The sequence below is a fragment of the Enhydra lutris genome, unplaced genomic scaffold (genome assembly GCF_002288905.1).
Source record: "Enhydra lutris kenyoni isolate GAN:26980312 unplaced genomic scaffold, ASM228890v2 scaffoldscaffold15, whole genome shotgun sequence".
Lineage (NCBI taxonomy): Eukaryota > Metazoa > Chordata > Mammalia > Carnivora > Mustelidae > Enhydra > Enhydra lutris.
Genome location: NW_019154099.1, coordinates 2,792,449 through 2,809,235, shown reverse-complemented (window position 1 = coordinate 2,809,235; position 16,787 = coordinate 2,792,449). Strand labels below are relative to the sequence as shown.

The window sequence follows — 16,787 nt, the reverse complement described above, 5'->3', positions numbered from 1 at the left end:
ATTCTTTTAACACTAAGTTAATGGTCACTCTGAGAGTGACTATTTTCATATTTCAGAATCTTTGCTGGAAATACAATTTGAAAATGTCATTCACGTTAAATGATGGAGGTGTTAAAGATGACCTACGGTAAAACACTAACAAGAACGCTCAGAATATGAAATCCAGCAGTGCAAAATGGTAAAAAACAAACAAACAAACAAAAAAAAAAACTTTAGAAAAATTTGTTACAAATCTGGGGGTAAGTGCTTCTCAGATGGGGGTAAGCCCCATTACATAACCTTTTCTTCTCCACTTCTCTGTAAAATAGCCTACAAAGTCTAGTTTACAGAGAGATGTCTAAGAGAAATAGGGTCATTTTTTCCTGTTTCAGATACACCGAAAGAGAACTACAGGAGAACCTTGCTGATTCTTCCTTGTAAATGGTAATTCAGATCTTAATTTCAAGCTAAGAGTGATTTCTTTTCATCTCCAGAAAACACACCCAAGGAGAGAACTGTGGTTGTATTTAAACTAACTTAAGCTTGATTTTCTTTCGGAGCTGCAAAATACTAAATTCTACTTTATCATGTACCTATTGTTTATACTCTTACTTCCAAAAAGTCTTTGAGTCAGGGCATTTACACTGTTTTGCTACAAAGTACAGTCATAACATGAAACATATTTTCCAAGTTACAAAAAAAAAAAAGGAACACCTTCATTTTTCTTTATGTACTTGTCCACTCAGAGCCATCATTTACCAGTAGGATATCAACTGATAAAGAAATTTTGTATTACCTTTATAGATTGTCTCTTAGTCACATAATTCTCAGACTGAAGCAATTTCTCATAGTCTTCAAAAATCTAATGAAAAGAAAATAAATATTAGAGCATAAAACTAGCAGTGGTTTCTCCGCATTAGGGTTGCTTGCTCTCTTGCTTCAAAGGTAAATCCCCAACTCGCCAGGCCAGGGCAGCCCAACAGCTGTGCTTTTCATCTGTCTCTGTGCTTAATAACCTTGTGCTGATCACACTGTCCACAGGGAGCTTTCCCCCATTCCGCCATTCTCATTTACACATAAAGATACTGGGGGGTAGGAGGGTCAAGTGATACAACAGATGTACTTGTCCACTTAATTTTAGCTTTGCAAATTAAAAATTGAGAAGAAAAATGGAGTATTTGAGTCCTCTCAATACATTCTTTTGAATAAAACATTTTATTAACTCATCTATTAAATGGGTAACTAAATAACACATTTCATGCCATTTTAGAGAGGTTGGTAGCTAGCTGGTAGCTATTAGCACATGAATAATTTAGGAGAAAATTAAACACACTTAGGGCTTCACGTGATACTCCATGAAGAATCAAACTGCCAAGTTCATAGTGTAGACAGAGGAATAGGGCAACTTTGGCCACCTCCAGCTGGTCTCTCTGGAGGACTTCTACTCTCACCAAAAGCTGGGGGACGCTGGGGTTTGGGGCCCCTGTTTCCCACTGTGGCTGTCAACCATTGCCCAGGTCCTTCATTTTCACACAGAGTACCAGATGCTGGGGAAGCTAAGCGTGGACCTCCTACCAGGCAAGGACATGCCTCAGAAACCACGGAGGGAGGAAGAACAAGCCCAACGGAGAACTGAAGGTAGGAGAGTCCAGGGGCTGAGGAGGGTGGAAACCATTCCTGGTCCTCAGAGGGCGGAGTGTGAGATGTGTGTGTACGGGTGTGATGAGGGCAAGAAGTGCCCACAGAGGATGATTACTGACAGGAAATTAAGAATGTGAAAAGTAACAACAAAACAATGTAGCTCACATTAAAATCACAATAATTATACTCTTTTATAGGAAGGAATTACTATTTATTCTTTCAGGATTTTGTGGGACTCAAGTTTTTAAAACTTTTAGTTCCAGTATAGTTAATGTACAGTATTATATTAGTTTTAGGTGTATAACGTAGTCATTCAACAGTTCCACACATCACCTGGTGCTCACTTAAAGAGTGAGTGCACTCTTTAAGCCCCATCCCCTATTTCCCCCATCCCTCCACCTACCTCCCCTCTGGTAACCATCAGTGTGTTCTCTATAGTTAACAGTCTGTTTCTTGGTTTCTCTCTTTCTCTCTTCTTTTTCCTCGTTTGTTTCTTAAATTCCACATGAGTGCAACCATATATGACCAGAAACTTCAAATATGTGTATAAGGTATTACTGACTCCCCAGGATGCCAGTTTCATTATTTTAGAGTCAGATGTCATGTGCTCCCATTTCATAGTTTACTTTTTAAAGAAATATGAAACTCAGAAAGTATGAAATGTCTGAGCGAGCATGAGTTCTCAGAGCTGGTGTTCAGGTCAGTGCAGCAGGCTCAGTGTCTGTGTAGCTACCAAATTACACAAGACGTGACTATAGGTACAAAGACAAAATCGGGTAAATAAGGGATCAAAGAGAATGAGTTTACAGTCTTCCATATTGTTGTGTACTATTTCCTGAAGGCAAAGCATTCCTGCACAAAACGTTTACATCACTCATCCCATAGAAGAGATTAGTAGCTAATGCCGCGGGTCTCGTCATAAACTATCTTAGCTCTCTTATTTTCACCTATTATCAATGGACATCTAATGAGGCTTGAACATTCCATCTAGCTCTACAGTATCTGATCAGGTTCCTGCCTCTCAGGGAGCTCAAGAACCAGCCAGGAAGGTACAGACACACCATAATACAATGTGGAAAATGGAGGCAGCAGGGCGGGGGAGGGAGTACTCGTGCATAAATGTGAATGGGTGGGATTAAGGAAAGCCTTCTAGAAGAGTCATGTTTTAGCAGAATCTCAAAAGGATGGGTTGGATTCACCATTTGAGAAGGGAGTTGGAAGACAGAAATATTTTGGCATTTCTACAAGTAAAACTAATTATCAAGCAAGTAAAATGATTTCTTTTAGTGAGGGTGGAGTGCTCTTTTATGGATACCTACTGCCCCTTGAGGGCAATGTGGATGCTCTTAAATCAGGGTCAAAGTAAGCAGGTGCCAGTCATTTTCTGGAGCTCAAGATACAACAACAGAAACAGGTGTGAAAAATGAGAAAGCCCCGATCTCCTGCCTTTCTCAATTTTCTACAAAGTTTCCTGATGACCAGGTAAATAGACAAGTTGGGTGCCGGTAGACTATGGTTCATGTCTGTTGTAAATCATAAACAGGAGCAAGTGTCCATAGATCTAAGGAGGGGGGAGAGGGGGAAGAAAAGGAAGTAAAATGTCAAAAAGGACTTCTACTTACAGTGTCATAATTTTGTTCTAAGAAGTCTGCGACCAACACTTTATGTCTGGTTAGTAAGTCCTAGAAAAAGAACAGTTAAGTGAAATATAATTACTATAGCCTATAGATTTTATAAATCTGTCTTTTCTAAGAATGTTATAAGTCCATTCATTTGAAACATATAGTTTCTGAAGAATATTTTCTTTACATCCACAAAATTATTTCCATTCTTAGTTTAAGATGTGAAATGCAACATCTTATCATGTCAACAACAACAAGGGGTTTTAATTTGTATCATTGTTAAATTTATGATAGGAATAATTTAACTAGTGAAACAAACAGCACCTAAAAGATGGGGTTTAACAGTATATTTCTTCAAGCCATGACTATATTGTGACCACAATTTAATAAATATCCAAATAAAGTCTATGATGAGCTATTCGAAATGTCGTTAATAACTTATTATTTTAAAAGAATGCCTAATGGCTTAAAACCATATCTCACAAGTTAAAAGAGTTTCAGGAATCTCAACCTTTAGTTTTTTTCTTAACCACGTTTAAAACAGAGGTGCCTAGGATACTGGGAAGCACAGAAATGATGCTTAACTGGGCCATCGCAGGCACCTCCTGCTCAAGGGTTAATGGACTGTGTGGTGATGTGTGGTGACTAAGTCATACAACACACTCGTTCAAAGCTAAAGACAAGTAGACTGATCTTATAGGCATAACTCTCAGAAAACTGAACAAAAGCATAAAGGAACATTTGACTGTCTTCAGCTCACACCTAAATTATATCCTTAATTCACCTTAATGTTGAAAGAAAATAAGCCTCACCTAATCCCTTTTATAAGCTTAGAGGCTAAATACCCTGTCTAGATAGAATGTAGAATTTAATTAAAAACATAACAAGAATTTTAAAGTTTTTCCAAATAAGTTCTTATGCTTTAATACACATTTAATTAAAACTTCCTAAAAGCAAATAGAAGATCCCAACATAAATTCACAGAGATCAAGAAGGCAGCAGCAAGGGCAAAACTCACCTATTTCTATTTAAATAAGTAAAATATTTAATGCATTTTTGTGCTATTAATTTTCAAGTTCCAGGACAATGAGACTGGCTATTGATATCATTTTATTACTTATCACCACATGTTGATTGAGCACTGCGTCTATCAGTAGAAACCCGTACTTTTTTTTCCCCCAGTAGAACATTCAGCATTCTTTTGGAACTGGAACTTTAAAATGGGAAAACCCGCTAGAGGAATTCATTCCTATTCTCTCTGAGGTCAAAATTCAAACTAGTTCCTCTATCACGGGACCCCCAAAAGAGCAAGGTAGTTCCACGGCATTCTCTGGGGTCCCTAGTTTTCAGACACCCTCTTCCCTAATGTCCTGAGCAGGATCAGTGATTTTTCTGAGCTGACCCCTGTTAGAAAGGGTTTCCTTCTATGGACTGCAGCAGACCTGGATCCACCTGTTGTAATAGTCAGCAGGCTTGACTGTGGGGACGGTGCCCTCTCACAGCCTCGGGCCTGCACACACCGTGGTGGTGGCAGCAGACGGAGCATTGTGCGGATGAGTGCTGCCCGTCAAGGTTTCCATTCACTATCTGTTAGTGTTACTCCAGGGAAAGAGGAATTGGGAGGAAGTCCTGTTAGTAGCAGCTCCTTCAAATTCCAAAGGAAAAAACTGGAAATAACTTACGTATCCAATAATAGAAAAATAAAATATGATGGGGTAGAATTCCTCTGGCATGTGTACATGGTGGGTACAGCCAATAAATGGTTCTCTCTCTCTCTGTTACACACCCACCCACCCATACACACACATACTCTCACACTTGTGTGTATATATTCCTAGCTACACCCTCAAATTTTTGTAGTAAATGTATGTGCAAAACTGGAGGAATTGACCATATATATACATATACCCATGCATATATACACATAATACAAAGACAAATATAATTGCTTCATCATTATAGATCACGTGACGTGGGGGGAAAAATCAACTAAAATCCTACCCAAAAAGGAAAAAGCAGAAAGTTGCAAAGAGACATAAAGTTCAGATTTTAAATAATTTAAAATTTTAAATTATTTGAAACAGTGTACGCTTTCATCCCACCTCCTCACAATTCTGTTTTGACAAGACTAAGTTTTGCATAGTCTATGCATTATGCTAAAAAAAAATCTGATATTGCTATGGAGGAACTTCTGCACACCTTGGGAGACACAGGGTGAAGTGACAGAAACACACTCAATGGCAGGGACGTGACAGTAGATGGGCCAAGCAGCAACTGCCGTTCTTGGAGGATTTACTATGTGTCGGGGAACATGCAGAGCTCTTTACACATGTGATTTCTCATCATCACAACTCTGCAAGGCAGGGATTATTTTCTTCACCTCACAGGAGAGGAAAATGGAACTCCAAGGTTAACTCCTTGCTCAAGGACATACAGCCAGTCAGGTGGCAGAGGGAGGTGGAATTCAAACCCCTTCTATCATGTCATGGAAGGAGGGATGAAAGAAATGCTGATTGTTAGGAATGTTTTCTGGGAAAGGACAATTTGTAGACAATACTGTGACAAAAAATATAAACAATGTTAAATTATTTATTCATTGTTTATTAATGAGTAAACTGGGCAACAGTCATCTTAGAGCTCAAAACAAAAAAGGCAAGTCTAAGAGGTTAAAAACAAAAAGACAAAACCAAAAGAAAATCACACTAAAACCAAGCCAGCCAGACAACCAAAACCCCCTGAAGCCATCTACTTAAAAAGAAACTGACTTATGGTCACTGTTGTATTATATTAACCACAGCATTTTGGAAAAATATAAATTGACATTTCCAATATTGTTAGCATGCTGGAAAACTTCTTTTTTTTAAATCTTTATTTATTTGGGAGGGGAGAGAGAGAAACAATAATAAGTAGAGTCCCTGGGGCACCTGGGTGGCTCAGTGGGTTAAAGCCTCTGCCTTCAGCTCAGGTCATGATCTCAGGGTCCTGGGATGGAGCCCCGTGTCGGGCTCCCTGCTCAGCAGAGAGCCTGCTTCCCCGCCCTCCCCTCTGCCTGCCTCTCTGCCTACTTGTGATACCTCTCTCTGTCAAATAAATAAATAAAATCTTTAAAAAAAAATAAGTAGACTCCCTGCTAAGCAAGAAGCCCAATACAGGGATCTAAGAATCCTGAGGTCATGACCTGAGCTGAAATCAAGAGTTGGATGCTTAACAGACTGAGCCACCCAGGGGACCCCCCAACTTTTTTTTCTTTTAAGCATACTAGAAAACTTTTTATGGTTATTTAGATTTTCAGAGACTTAAGTTTGGCAGAAAATATGCTGAGGTATAGCTTAAAACATCAATTTATTTTTGATATTTAACATAGTGCTGCAAATTAAATTGGGTTGAACATATGATAGCAAGACATTATTATCAAGTATAGTTTATTTTATTAAATGTTGAAAAATCTTTGGGGGAAATTTTGAAAAATACATATTTGTTTCAGAGTTTGTTCTTTGTTTATAATTATTTGTGAAGCTTTACTTACAGTCTTTTAGAAAAAGAACCAACTCTGTTTGCATGACAGCAGAGTCATCACACAGAAAAGGGAAAAAGAATGGGACTACACTGTCTATTAACAGAAAACATCTCCTTAGCTGTTTAGGCACAGTTCGCTAGAAAGAAACGGAATCATGTTTTGTGTTAAGTGTTAGTCTTCAGATTTGATGCTTCAAGGCCTCTCTCACTGTGTGCGCTTGATAGACTGTGGGGGCTTCATCAGTGGCCACTGTACAACCTCTGCTTTGCCGGGGGAGACTGAGTGGACAGTGGAACGGAGCAGTCTCTGGAGTTACACAGCACTCTGAGCACACATCCAGGCCTGTAGGCCTTGCTCCCCCTCCCCCTCCCTCCGCCCACCAGGAAACTCCTTAGTGCTGTCCCCAGACTTTTCCTCCTTCTCTTTTCTTCCTTCCCCTCACTCTTTGCTGTTCTCTCTAGTTTTCTTCTTCTCTTCTTACATTTTTGTCTTCTAGATCCCCTTCTTCCTTCTCCTTCTTTCCCTTGCCCTTTGCCTTCTACCCCAGAGATATAGGGTCTTCCTCTGCTTGTTCTTGTCGGGGAGAATCTAGGGAGCAGACAGGACTGGGGGGAGACATGTGGAAAATGCCAGCAGGCTGGTGACCCCTCTCCCTTCAAACCCAGATTCTAGATTGGTCCTGTACTTATTTCAGGCTTGGCTGAGGCCTTTAGGGACTGATGGCACTCTGGCTCCTTTCCTCTCCTGTGTCAGGCAGTTCAGCCCTGGTTCCAAACAGGCACACACCCCCGCCCCCCATTTATTAAAACAAAAGTGCCACAGTAAATTGGCCCCCCCCAAACAGGATTCTCTCTGACAGGAGTTCTTATCAATACAATTTTCCTCATTTCATGACATTTCAGAGATATCGTGGAAATGTCATGATGGACTGTGTCATAGGCGGAAGGGGCCCAGCCTTGCCTACCCCTTCATGAGGCTATCTTTAGGGTGGGGTCCACTCACCAGTGGTCCCTCTTCTTGGTCACAGCAAGCTCCTCTCACTGCCGTGCTGCAGGCCCCCCCTCCATCCCTTCCCTTTGCTGAGGTCCCCCTACCTCCTGCTCCCCTCCAGTCCCTGTTGTTTCTTGTCTCTGCTCCCTGGTGCTCTCTCACACTTCCTGCCACCATGCGAGTGTATGCATCTTTTAATGGATTCAGGGCACCTTCTTAGAACAGGCTGAGTAAAGTCCCTAGTCTATAGATAATACATAGTTTTCAGTATAACAAACTATAGCTTTCACTTTTCTTGACCTCTGGAGAGCTGTTAAAAGGAACTATCTATCATTCCAGTTATAGGCAAATTTCAAGTCATTTACATAAAGTTGTAAGATTAAAGTATTTACTAATACTGGTATATGGACTGTGTCAGTATTATTAAATTATTTATTTAAGATAATATATAAAAAATAAAAGTCATATATGGATTATAATTAGGTAACAGTATTTATATCCTAAAAAAGTAGAAGTAAATTTGGAATGATATAAATGGAGCAAGTAAATTGCTGAAATGCTTTTAAAGAAATGAATCTGAGTATATATATTTAAACAAGTCTTGTCTACTTTATAATTGACTTTTTTGTCAATAATGCTGTTATATCATCAGCTTAAAATATTTTCAGAAATCTTCTTCTAAAATTGTCTTCAGTCCAATGTGGTATACACTGAAGAAAATCGGACTCTATTTTAGTCATTTTAAAATTTATTTTTATTATCATTCCCATTTTTATTACCAAGACCAAAAACAGTCCTAGCTACCATGACCACCCACTTTATCCAGTTAACCTGAATGTCAAACAGCTTTGCGCTGTTTCCAGACCTTTTATCTGCCCTCAGAAAGATTTGCCACTACTGGAAAATGAACATGCCATGGACAGTGATACTAGTTTCAAAATATATTAAATAATGGCAGGATCATAAGAATAAGTAAATGATTTTCTAAGACAGAAATCTTTAAGGTGCCATCATTCATTGGATGTCTAAGTTCTAGTATTTTTTTTTTTAAGATTTATTTATTTATTTGACAGAGATCACAAGTAGGCAGAGAGGCAGGCAGAGAGAGAGAGGAGGTAGCAGGCTCCCTGCTGAGCAGAAAGCCTGATGCGGGGCTCGATCCCAGGACCCTGGGATCATGACCTGAGCCGAAGGCAGAGGCTTAACCCACTGAGCCACCCAGGCGCCCCTAAGTTCTAGTATTTAGTTTGCAAATTAGGTACATTATTTTCTAGTATGCTTTCTGAACATCTTTTGAATGGTCAAACTCGGAAACAGAAAGTAAAATGGGGCTGGGGGACTGAGGGGAAGGGAGAAATGGAGCACTGGTGTTTAATGGGTACTAGCTGCACAACATTGTGAATATACTTCACACTACTGAACTGTACACTGAAAAATGGTTACCATGGTAATTTTATGTTATATATATTCTTTTACAACAATTAAAAAATTTTAATATAAAACTAAGATTAAATTCGTATTTAGTAACAGAATAGATAATAAGTTTATAAGAACACAAGGGATTATGAAGAAAACACAATTCATTTATGAGTAATTTGCTTCACCGAGTGAGAATTTACAATTACACTGATAAAGTACGGTGATGTCCTTCAGAGGCAAAGATGTCATTCTCCAGCTCCCATCACTACCCAGTCCCTTCCCCTGCTGGTAAACACTGTTCCTGCTTCTCTGATAACCTTCTAGAGGTATTCAGTGCAGATACAACTGAAGTGGCAGCTTATACCCTTTGTTTTTAACATAAGTGAAAGCATGCTTTGCAGAGAATATTACATGTCCCTTTTTTCACATAAATTGCAATTCATTCTGCATGAGTTTGTGACAAGTATTTTGAGTTGTTTTTTCTACAGTGTGATAGACTGGCCTAATAGAATGCATGACCGATGCTTCACATTTTGCATCATAAATCACAGTTGGTTATGCTCAGGCCTAAGGAATAGCCTTTTCTGCTTCTTTAAAATTAAACTGCCTCCTCAGAGGCCAACTGACTTTAACTAAATGCTGAAACTAAATGACCTAGCTGATTCAGAAAAAAAAAATTACCTTAAAAGTAGCAAAGGCATCAGAAGCAATATCGAATGTTGACAACTCCACATACTTAAAGAAGTCTCGGAACTGATTAGAAAAGAGGATGATTTTGGCAAGAGGTTCGTGTCGAATACATTCTCTCAGCATAATCCCACAACGTAAGGCGATCTGTGGGGCTTCATATCTAAAGCATAAACAAGACAGAAATGCAGAACACTGTTATCCTATTAACAAAATAATATTAATGGTACCAAAAGAACCATTTCAATACTGCTGTTAAAGGAAACATAGATATACCATTTGTCACAGTTTATTCAAACATCATTCATTCAATACCCACTGAATATCTATGATGTGCCTGGCACTATTCCAAATGCTGGGGATATAATAGTAAGCACAACACGCTACTGCCTTCCTAAAGTTCATATTTTTTAGTGGGAATACTATTTATTGGGGTAAGAGACAGATTATAAGCAATGAAAAGAAATTTCATATTCTGAGAAGTGCTATGAAACTGAAGACATTAAAATATTGATAATAGAGAGTGTAACTACTTAATTTACATTCATTCAGATTGAGTGGTCAGGGAAGGAGCAAAGCGTTCCAGGCAAAGGGAACTAACCACAAAGGCTCCAAGGCAAGAGCCAGCTTGGTGAGTTAGCGAAGAGTAAGGCCAGTGTGGCTGGAATGTAGGAGAAGAACAGCGGACGGTATGAAATGAAGCAAGAGTGGAGAAGGATAGGGGCCAGATCACATACCGCTCCCTAGGCTAAGCTAAGGAGTTTGGTTTTAAAGTGATAGGAAGACTTTGGAGTTTAAAAAAATTAACATGGCCTGACATATGCTTTAAAAAGATCACTCTGGGCATCTGTGGAGAATCTATTATAAACCATGGGAAAAAATGGGGACACCCGGGTGGCTCAGTTGGTTAAGCATCTGACTTGATTTGGGCTCAGATCTCAGCGTCATGAGATTGAGCCCTACATGGGGCTCTATGCTGGGCGTGGAGCCTGCTTAAGAGTCTCTCTCTCTCTCTGTCTACCTCTGCCCCTCCCACCTCCTCATGCACTGACTCTTTAAAAAAAAAAAAAGAAGGAAAAATGAGCTGGAAAGTTAGAGTGGGAGCAGGGGGACTGGGTAGGAGGAGGAGCAGCAGCCCAGCTGGAGATGAGGGTGGCCTGGACTGAGATGGTAGTAGTACATGACAGGACTGTGGGCAGATCCTGCATATTGCTTGGAGGAACGATGTAGCTGGGGTAGGGTGGGGAACAAATCTGGGGTGAGGGAAATTGAGGACTCAAGAACGATTCCCATATTTTAGGCCTGAATAATTAGGTAGATGGTGGTACCAATTTTTAAAATGAATAAAACTAGTAGATGAGCAGATCAGTGAAGAAATTAAGTTTGTTTCTGACCATGTTAACTCTGAGATGCCTGATATCTAAGTAGGAATGTCTCCTTGGCAGTAGAATATATCTATCCAGGGTTCAGGAAGAAGATAAGGATAGATATTACATGCACATATATGCAGTTGGTATGTAATAGATGACCAGTAATAAATAGCTGTGTATTGAATGACCCCCTGAAATCATGAATTACAGCTTGCAGCAAAAATTGCACTAGAAAAACACAATGTTTATTGTAGGAAACAATTCAGGACTGGCACGTTAGATCTGTTCCCTTCCTAATTTAATAACAATGCTCCAAGTGTCAAATTCAACATTGAAATAAATCTAGTTTGAATTACATTCCAGTGTATGATAAGGTTTCAAGAAAATGAACAAAACTTAGCTCAAGTAAAACAAGCTCAATAATAAAATGATGCAGTTGTCTATTGTATGGTAAATAGTAGAATAGAACAAAAGAAGGTATGATGGTAAAAGACTGGGAAGTGCGTATAGGATAAAAAAATCTTATTTCATTTCATTTCAATTAAATACAATATTAATTTTTATGGTTCTAATACAAAGCCCACTGGAAAAAAAACTCAATTATTTCACTTTTGAAAAAGCGCTTTCCTATAATGTTGGGAATAGAAGAAAAATGATATCCATAAAGTGCCTATATAATCTTTTTTTTTCCATGCATTTATTTTATTTTTTTAATTTATTTTCAGTGTACCAGAATTCATTGTTTATGTACCACACCCAGTGTTCCATACAATACGTGCCCTCCATAATACCCACCACCAGGCTCACCCAACCTTCTACCCCCCGCCCCTTCAAAACCCTCAGATTCTGCATTTTTTAATAGAATAAAATATACTCTTTTTTTCCGCCCCACCTATAATCTTTCAGATTTACCATGACTTTTCCAGGTTAGAAAAATTACAGCCAAAAAATGTTTAAAAGCAAAAATGACCACTGAACAGATGAGAATTGAAATAGAACAAATAAGACTGAATAGATGAAAATCAAAACAAAACCACCCTTACACAAAACTTCGAGATATAACTCACCAAATGTAAGTGGTAACATTCTGTTGAGCAATAAAAAATAATGCAGTATTCTTTAAAAGACAACATCTACATGACTTTTGATTTAAGAATAAAATCTGTCTCTACAACCTAGGAAACTGGCTACTTTGCAAAGTCAAATCCACAAATACAGTAGGGGAAATGGTAAACAAGGATATTTGAGAGGATTCACTAAACTAGGGTAGTATTTATCATTTTTGTTCTGTTTTATGCTGAATACTATCTATAACTCCTTTGAGTATTCCCTGAATAACTCATATTAACATTAAATGCTAGTATATTCAGATAGGCATGATTATTTGCAGAATATTTAAAAATACCTATTTATAGTGTTAATAATTTATCTTACCAGAAGAACCTGAAAATCAGCCTGCTGATACACATGGAAGAGTTATAGATGGGAAAATATTAAAATGTTATAAAGAGGGGTGTATTTTCTGAAGTGTGAAGGAGAAAAACATTGCTGTTTATTGGTAGAGTACTTTAGAGACTATGAAATAAAGACTGTTGACCTAGAGAAAGAACCCAAGACCATTAAAATCTAGACTTATTAGTGAGATATTTATGGACTCTTGTAATTTGACCCTAAATTTTTAATTTCATTTCTCATCCCATTCCATACATCTTTGGGGTATGCCATTCTCTCAACCTAGAATGTCCTTCTCCTTACACCTCTACCTCTAAAATTCTCTCTCATCTTTCAAGGCTTCATTGCTGGGGATAGGTTTTACTTGTTACCATCTTGCTCTCTTTTATCTTCTCCTTTCCTCCTCTGCTCCCATCTCCATATGGTTTATCTTACTTGTTACTTTCCCCTATCCCCACCTCAGTCTCCAGTGTGCTTAGCATAATGTTTTGCACGAAGTAGGCACATAGTGAAATTAATGATTTTCTTCTTCTTTTCCTTCTTCTTTAGAGAGAGAGTGTGTGTGTGCACAAGTGGTTGGGGGAGAGGGGAGGAAGAGAATCTTAATCAGGCTCAATGTCAATTATGGAGCCCTATGGGGGGCTCAGTCTCACAACCCTGAGATCGTGACCTGAGCTGAAATCAAATCAGCTGAAAGCGTCTGGTTAAGCCAGACACTTAACCAACTGAGCCACCCAGGTGCCCTTGAAGTTAATGAATTTCAAATTCTGACTGAAATTCTTCAGAGTAGAACTCTAATGAAACTCTGACTCTGGCTTAAACAGACAGCTCTATGATCTCAAGCCAACATTCTTCTCATTTCTTGATTTAATTTCCAGACTGAGACTATCTATAAAAAGTTTATACTTCAAACTTTTGTGTATAATTAGTTCACTTTTTCCTTTCATTTGGTAAAGTTTATTGGAACCATCTGTGATATACTATTTATTGTTGAGGATGAAAAAAATATTTTAAAAAATATTCCTCTGGGTCAGAACACTTATTGCATCCCATTAGTTTGTGCTTAAGAGTAGAAATGTCATTCTCTGAGATGACAGCTTCTTAAAGGTAGGAATATATTGAGATATATAGAGAAATTCTTAGTTTTCGTCAGTACCCTTTAAGCGATCTATAATTTACATATATCATTTCAACCTTACTACCCTCTAGGATATTGGTTTCTAATAGTTTACTGTTCCACAAATTAAGCCTATCTTAAGTTTCAAATCCCAGTAGCATTAATATCCTTATACTTGGTATAGAATAAATATCTCATCTATTCTAGTCCACTTATGACAGGCCTCCAATTAACTAAGTATGGAGAAGGCACACTACTATATATGCATGTTTATTCAAATAATCACAGCATATAAGATCCCTTTTGAATTTAATAAAAGCTAAAACATAAGAGCAATTTTCTCCTCTAGCAGTGAGCTATAGTAAACATACAAAAAATGGTCAGAACATCTTGTGAAAGAATATCTCAAGTTAAGAAAGTGTATAAGGGGGAAAATGACTTGTGTTGTTGCTGGGAGCAAACAATGTCAGGCAGTAGTTAGAAAAGTTCTGTAAAAGGTCACTTAACAAACACTTGGCCTCCTCAATATAGGCAAGAAGTTTTGCTTTTAATCTAGACATACTTGTTTACTTTATAAATAAGGAGATAACTCTGTCCATTAAGGAGGCTTAGAAGCAGTAATAATCCAATGTCAATGAGAGGCCCTAGCAACCAGATTATAGTCTCTAAGAACCATTCCTCACTAAAAAGAACAAGAGTCCTTGGTAGAAATGGCTGATTCCAAGTCTGTGTTAGGAAATATACAAAATGGGCCTGGTATATCTTGTGCCAAAAAGCAAGGAATCTCACTTGCTAATGTGAGTAATATCAAAAGGTCACGAGGCAACTTGAAGGATAGACAACTGGGCATCAGCAAGAAAAATAAAACATGGAAAAAAATTAAACGCACAAGTTCATAATGATAATAAAAGGATGAGAGGAGGGGAGAGAGAGAGCGAGAGAGAGCAAATAAACCCAGATGCCAATGGAAGTTCCTAGAGTAACAACTTATTTCTCTCTAAATTGATAATGGAAGCAAAAGAATTAGGCATTTATTCTACTTCTCTGGTATGAATTGTATTTTAAAATAGTTAAATTGTTGTGGGAGATGATGGAAAGGTATTCTCTATAATCTATAAAACTACATTAGTGAATAAATGCATGAAAAATGACAAGATTCTTTTTGTAACCGCTAATGAAATGACTGCATTGTACGCTGTTTATCAATGAATGGTAAAACAGTTAAGTGTAAAGCTGATGTATTTACAATGGATTAAGCTGTCTCCACCTGAAGCCACTGTTCGACCTTAGCATTACAAAATGTATGTCTCCTGATGAGATGAAATATGAACTACACAGCACCACCTACAAAGTATGATTGCCAAAATAGAACTGAATCTGAATCTAATCAAGTCTTTAAATATAACCTCCAGGACAGAAATACAGGGGACAGTGGAACAAGTTAAGTGACACCATTAGGAAGCAATATGACAAATCCAGAATGAAGAAAATTCTGTACCATAATGAACTCAGTTTTTCAAAAAGTCAATGTCATAAAAAAGGGGAGTGTATGCAGTTTTAAATGAAAACAGATTTTAAAAAAAGACCAATGTGGTATTACAACCAAATACAGTAAGTGGAACTTGTTAGGATCCTTAACTGAACAACTATAGAAATTTGGGGGAAGGGACAATCAAGGAAATTTTAGTATGGAGCAGGTATTAGTTACTAAAGAATTATTGTGGGGGCACCCAGGTGGCTCAGTTAAGCATCTGACTTTGGCTCAAGTCACATCCACATCGGGCTCTCTGCTCAGCAGGAAGCCTGCCTCTCCCTCTCCTCTCCCCCTGCTTGTGTTCCCTCTCTCTGTCAAATAATTAAATTAAATCTTTAAAAAAGTTATCGTTACTTTTTAAGTATAATAATTACATTGTGGTTATATAAAATTTATCTTTCTATTTTTGCAATGCATATCAAAGTAAATTATTTAGGGTTGATACAACAAGATGACATGAGGTTTGGGATTTGCTTTAAAATACTCCAGCCAAAAAAGCAGGGGTTGGTATTTGGGAGATGATGAAACAAACACAGTGAAATACTGATGGTTGTTAAGACTGGTGATGAGTACATAGGGTTTCTTTGTACTCTCTACCTTTGTATATGGTTGAAAATTTTTGTATTAAAAATTTTTTAAATAGTATTATTAGGAGACATTTATGATTTCAACATTAGACTTCTGGAACATCTTTCATTGGCTATGATTTTTAATTGATCACTGAGAGGAGTTTAAGTGACTTCATCCTTAAGTTCTCTCAGTAACTTGGAATGTCACTTGTCTGGTCCAAGAGAAAAGTTCATTTAGAGAAAGTCTTTATTTATAATTGTTTCATAAAATTTGGGTTCCAAATCCTTCATACCATGTTTTGTATCCTATATCCAGATGATCATCTTTGATGGGCAATTACCTAGTAATTTCCTTTCTTTCTTTCTTTCTTTCTCTTTCTTTCTTTCTTTCTTCCTTCCTTCCTTCCTTTCTCTCTTTCTCTCTCTTTCTTTCTCTCTTCCCCCCTTCCTTCCTTGCTTGTTAAAATTAGGTTCAATCCGGAACGTTACTATCATTTTCTTAAATAATATCAGTTTGATTTGTAAATGCACCAATCAAGGTTTGTCCTGAGTTTTGAAAAGTAGTTTTACAAGAGATAATTCAGTAAAAATGCTGACCTTTAACAAAGGATTTAGCATTTTAAGCTAAACACGTGTGACAGGTAAAGTTGGTTCTGGCGAAACTGTTCTACTTAGGACTTCTGGTCTACCCTGTACTCAACATCTTCTATGATTTCCTTGCTCTTCACACCTGAATGGTCCACAAATCTTATTAAAGATACAGTAATGGTAAAGAACATGGAATTTAGAAACAGATCTGGATTGAAAACTTGGCTCTGTCATTTATTAGCTTTATTACCTTGAGCAATACCCTTACCCTAAGTTTCAACATCCTCATCTGTAAAATGGCA

General features: G+C 37.8%; 1 protein-coding gene across 3 annotated transcripts in view; it reads right to left on the bottom strand.

Moving 5' to 3' along the window:
• Window positions 1-16,787, bottom strand: part of LOC111147045 (calcium binding protein 39 like) — a 114,277-nt gene that overhangs the window by 19,720 nt on the left and 77,770 nt on the right. For all 3 annotated transcript variants that reach the window (XM_022502908.1, XM_022502909.1, XM_022502907.1), the window contains 3 exons: window positions 9,850-10,018; window positions 3,243-3,302; window positions 776-841 (listed from right to left, as the gene is read on the bottom strand). In XM_022502908.1, the coding sequence (XP_022358616.1) occupies window positions 776-841; window positions 3,243-3,302; window positions 9,850-10,018 (295 nt within the window). The remainder of the gene's footprint in view (window positions 1-775; window positions 842-3,242; window positions 3,303-9,849; window positions 10,019-16,787) is intronic.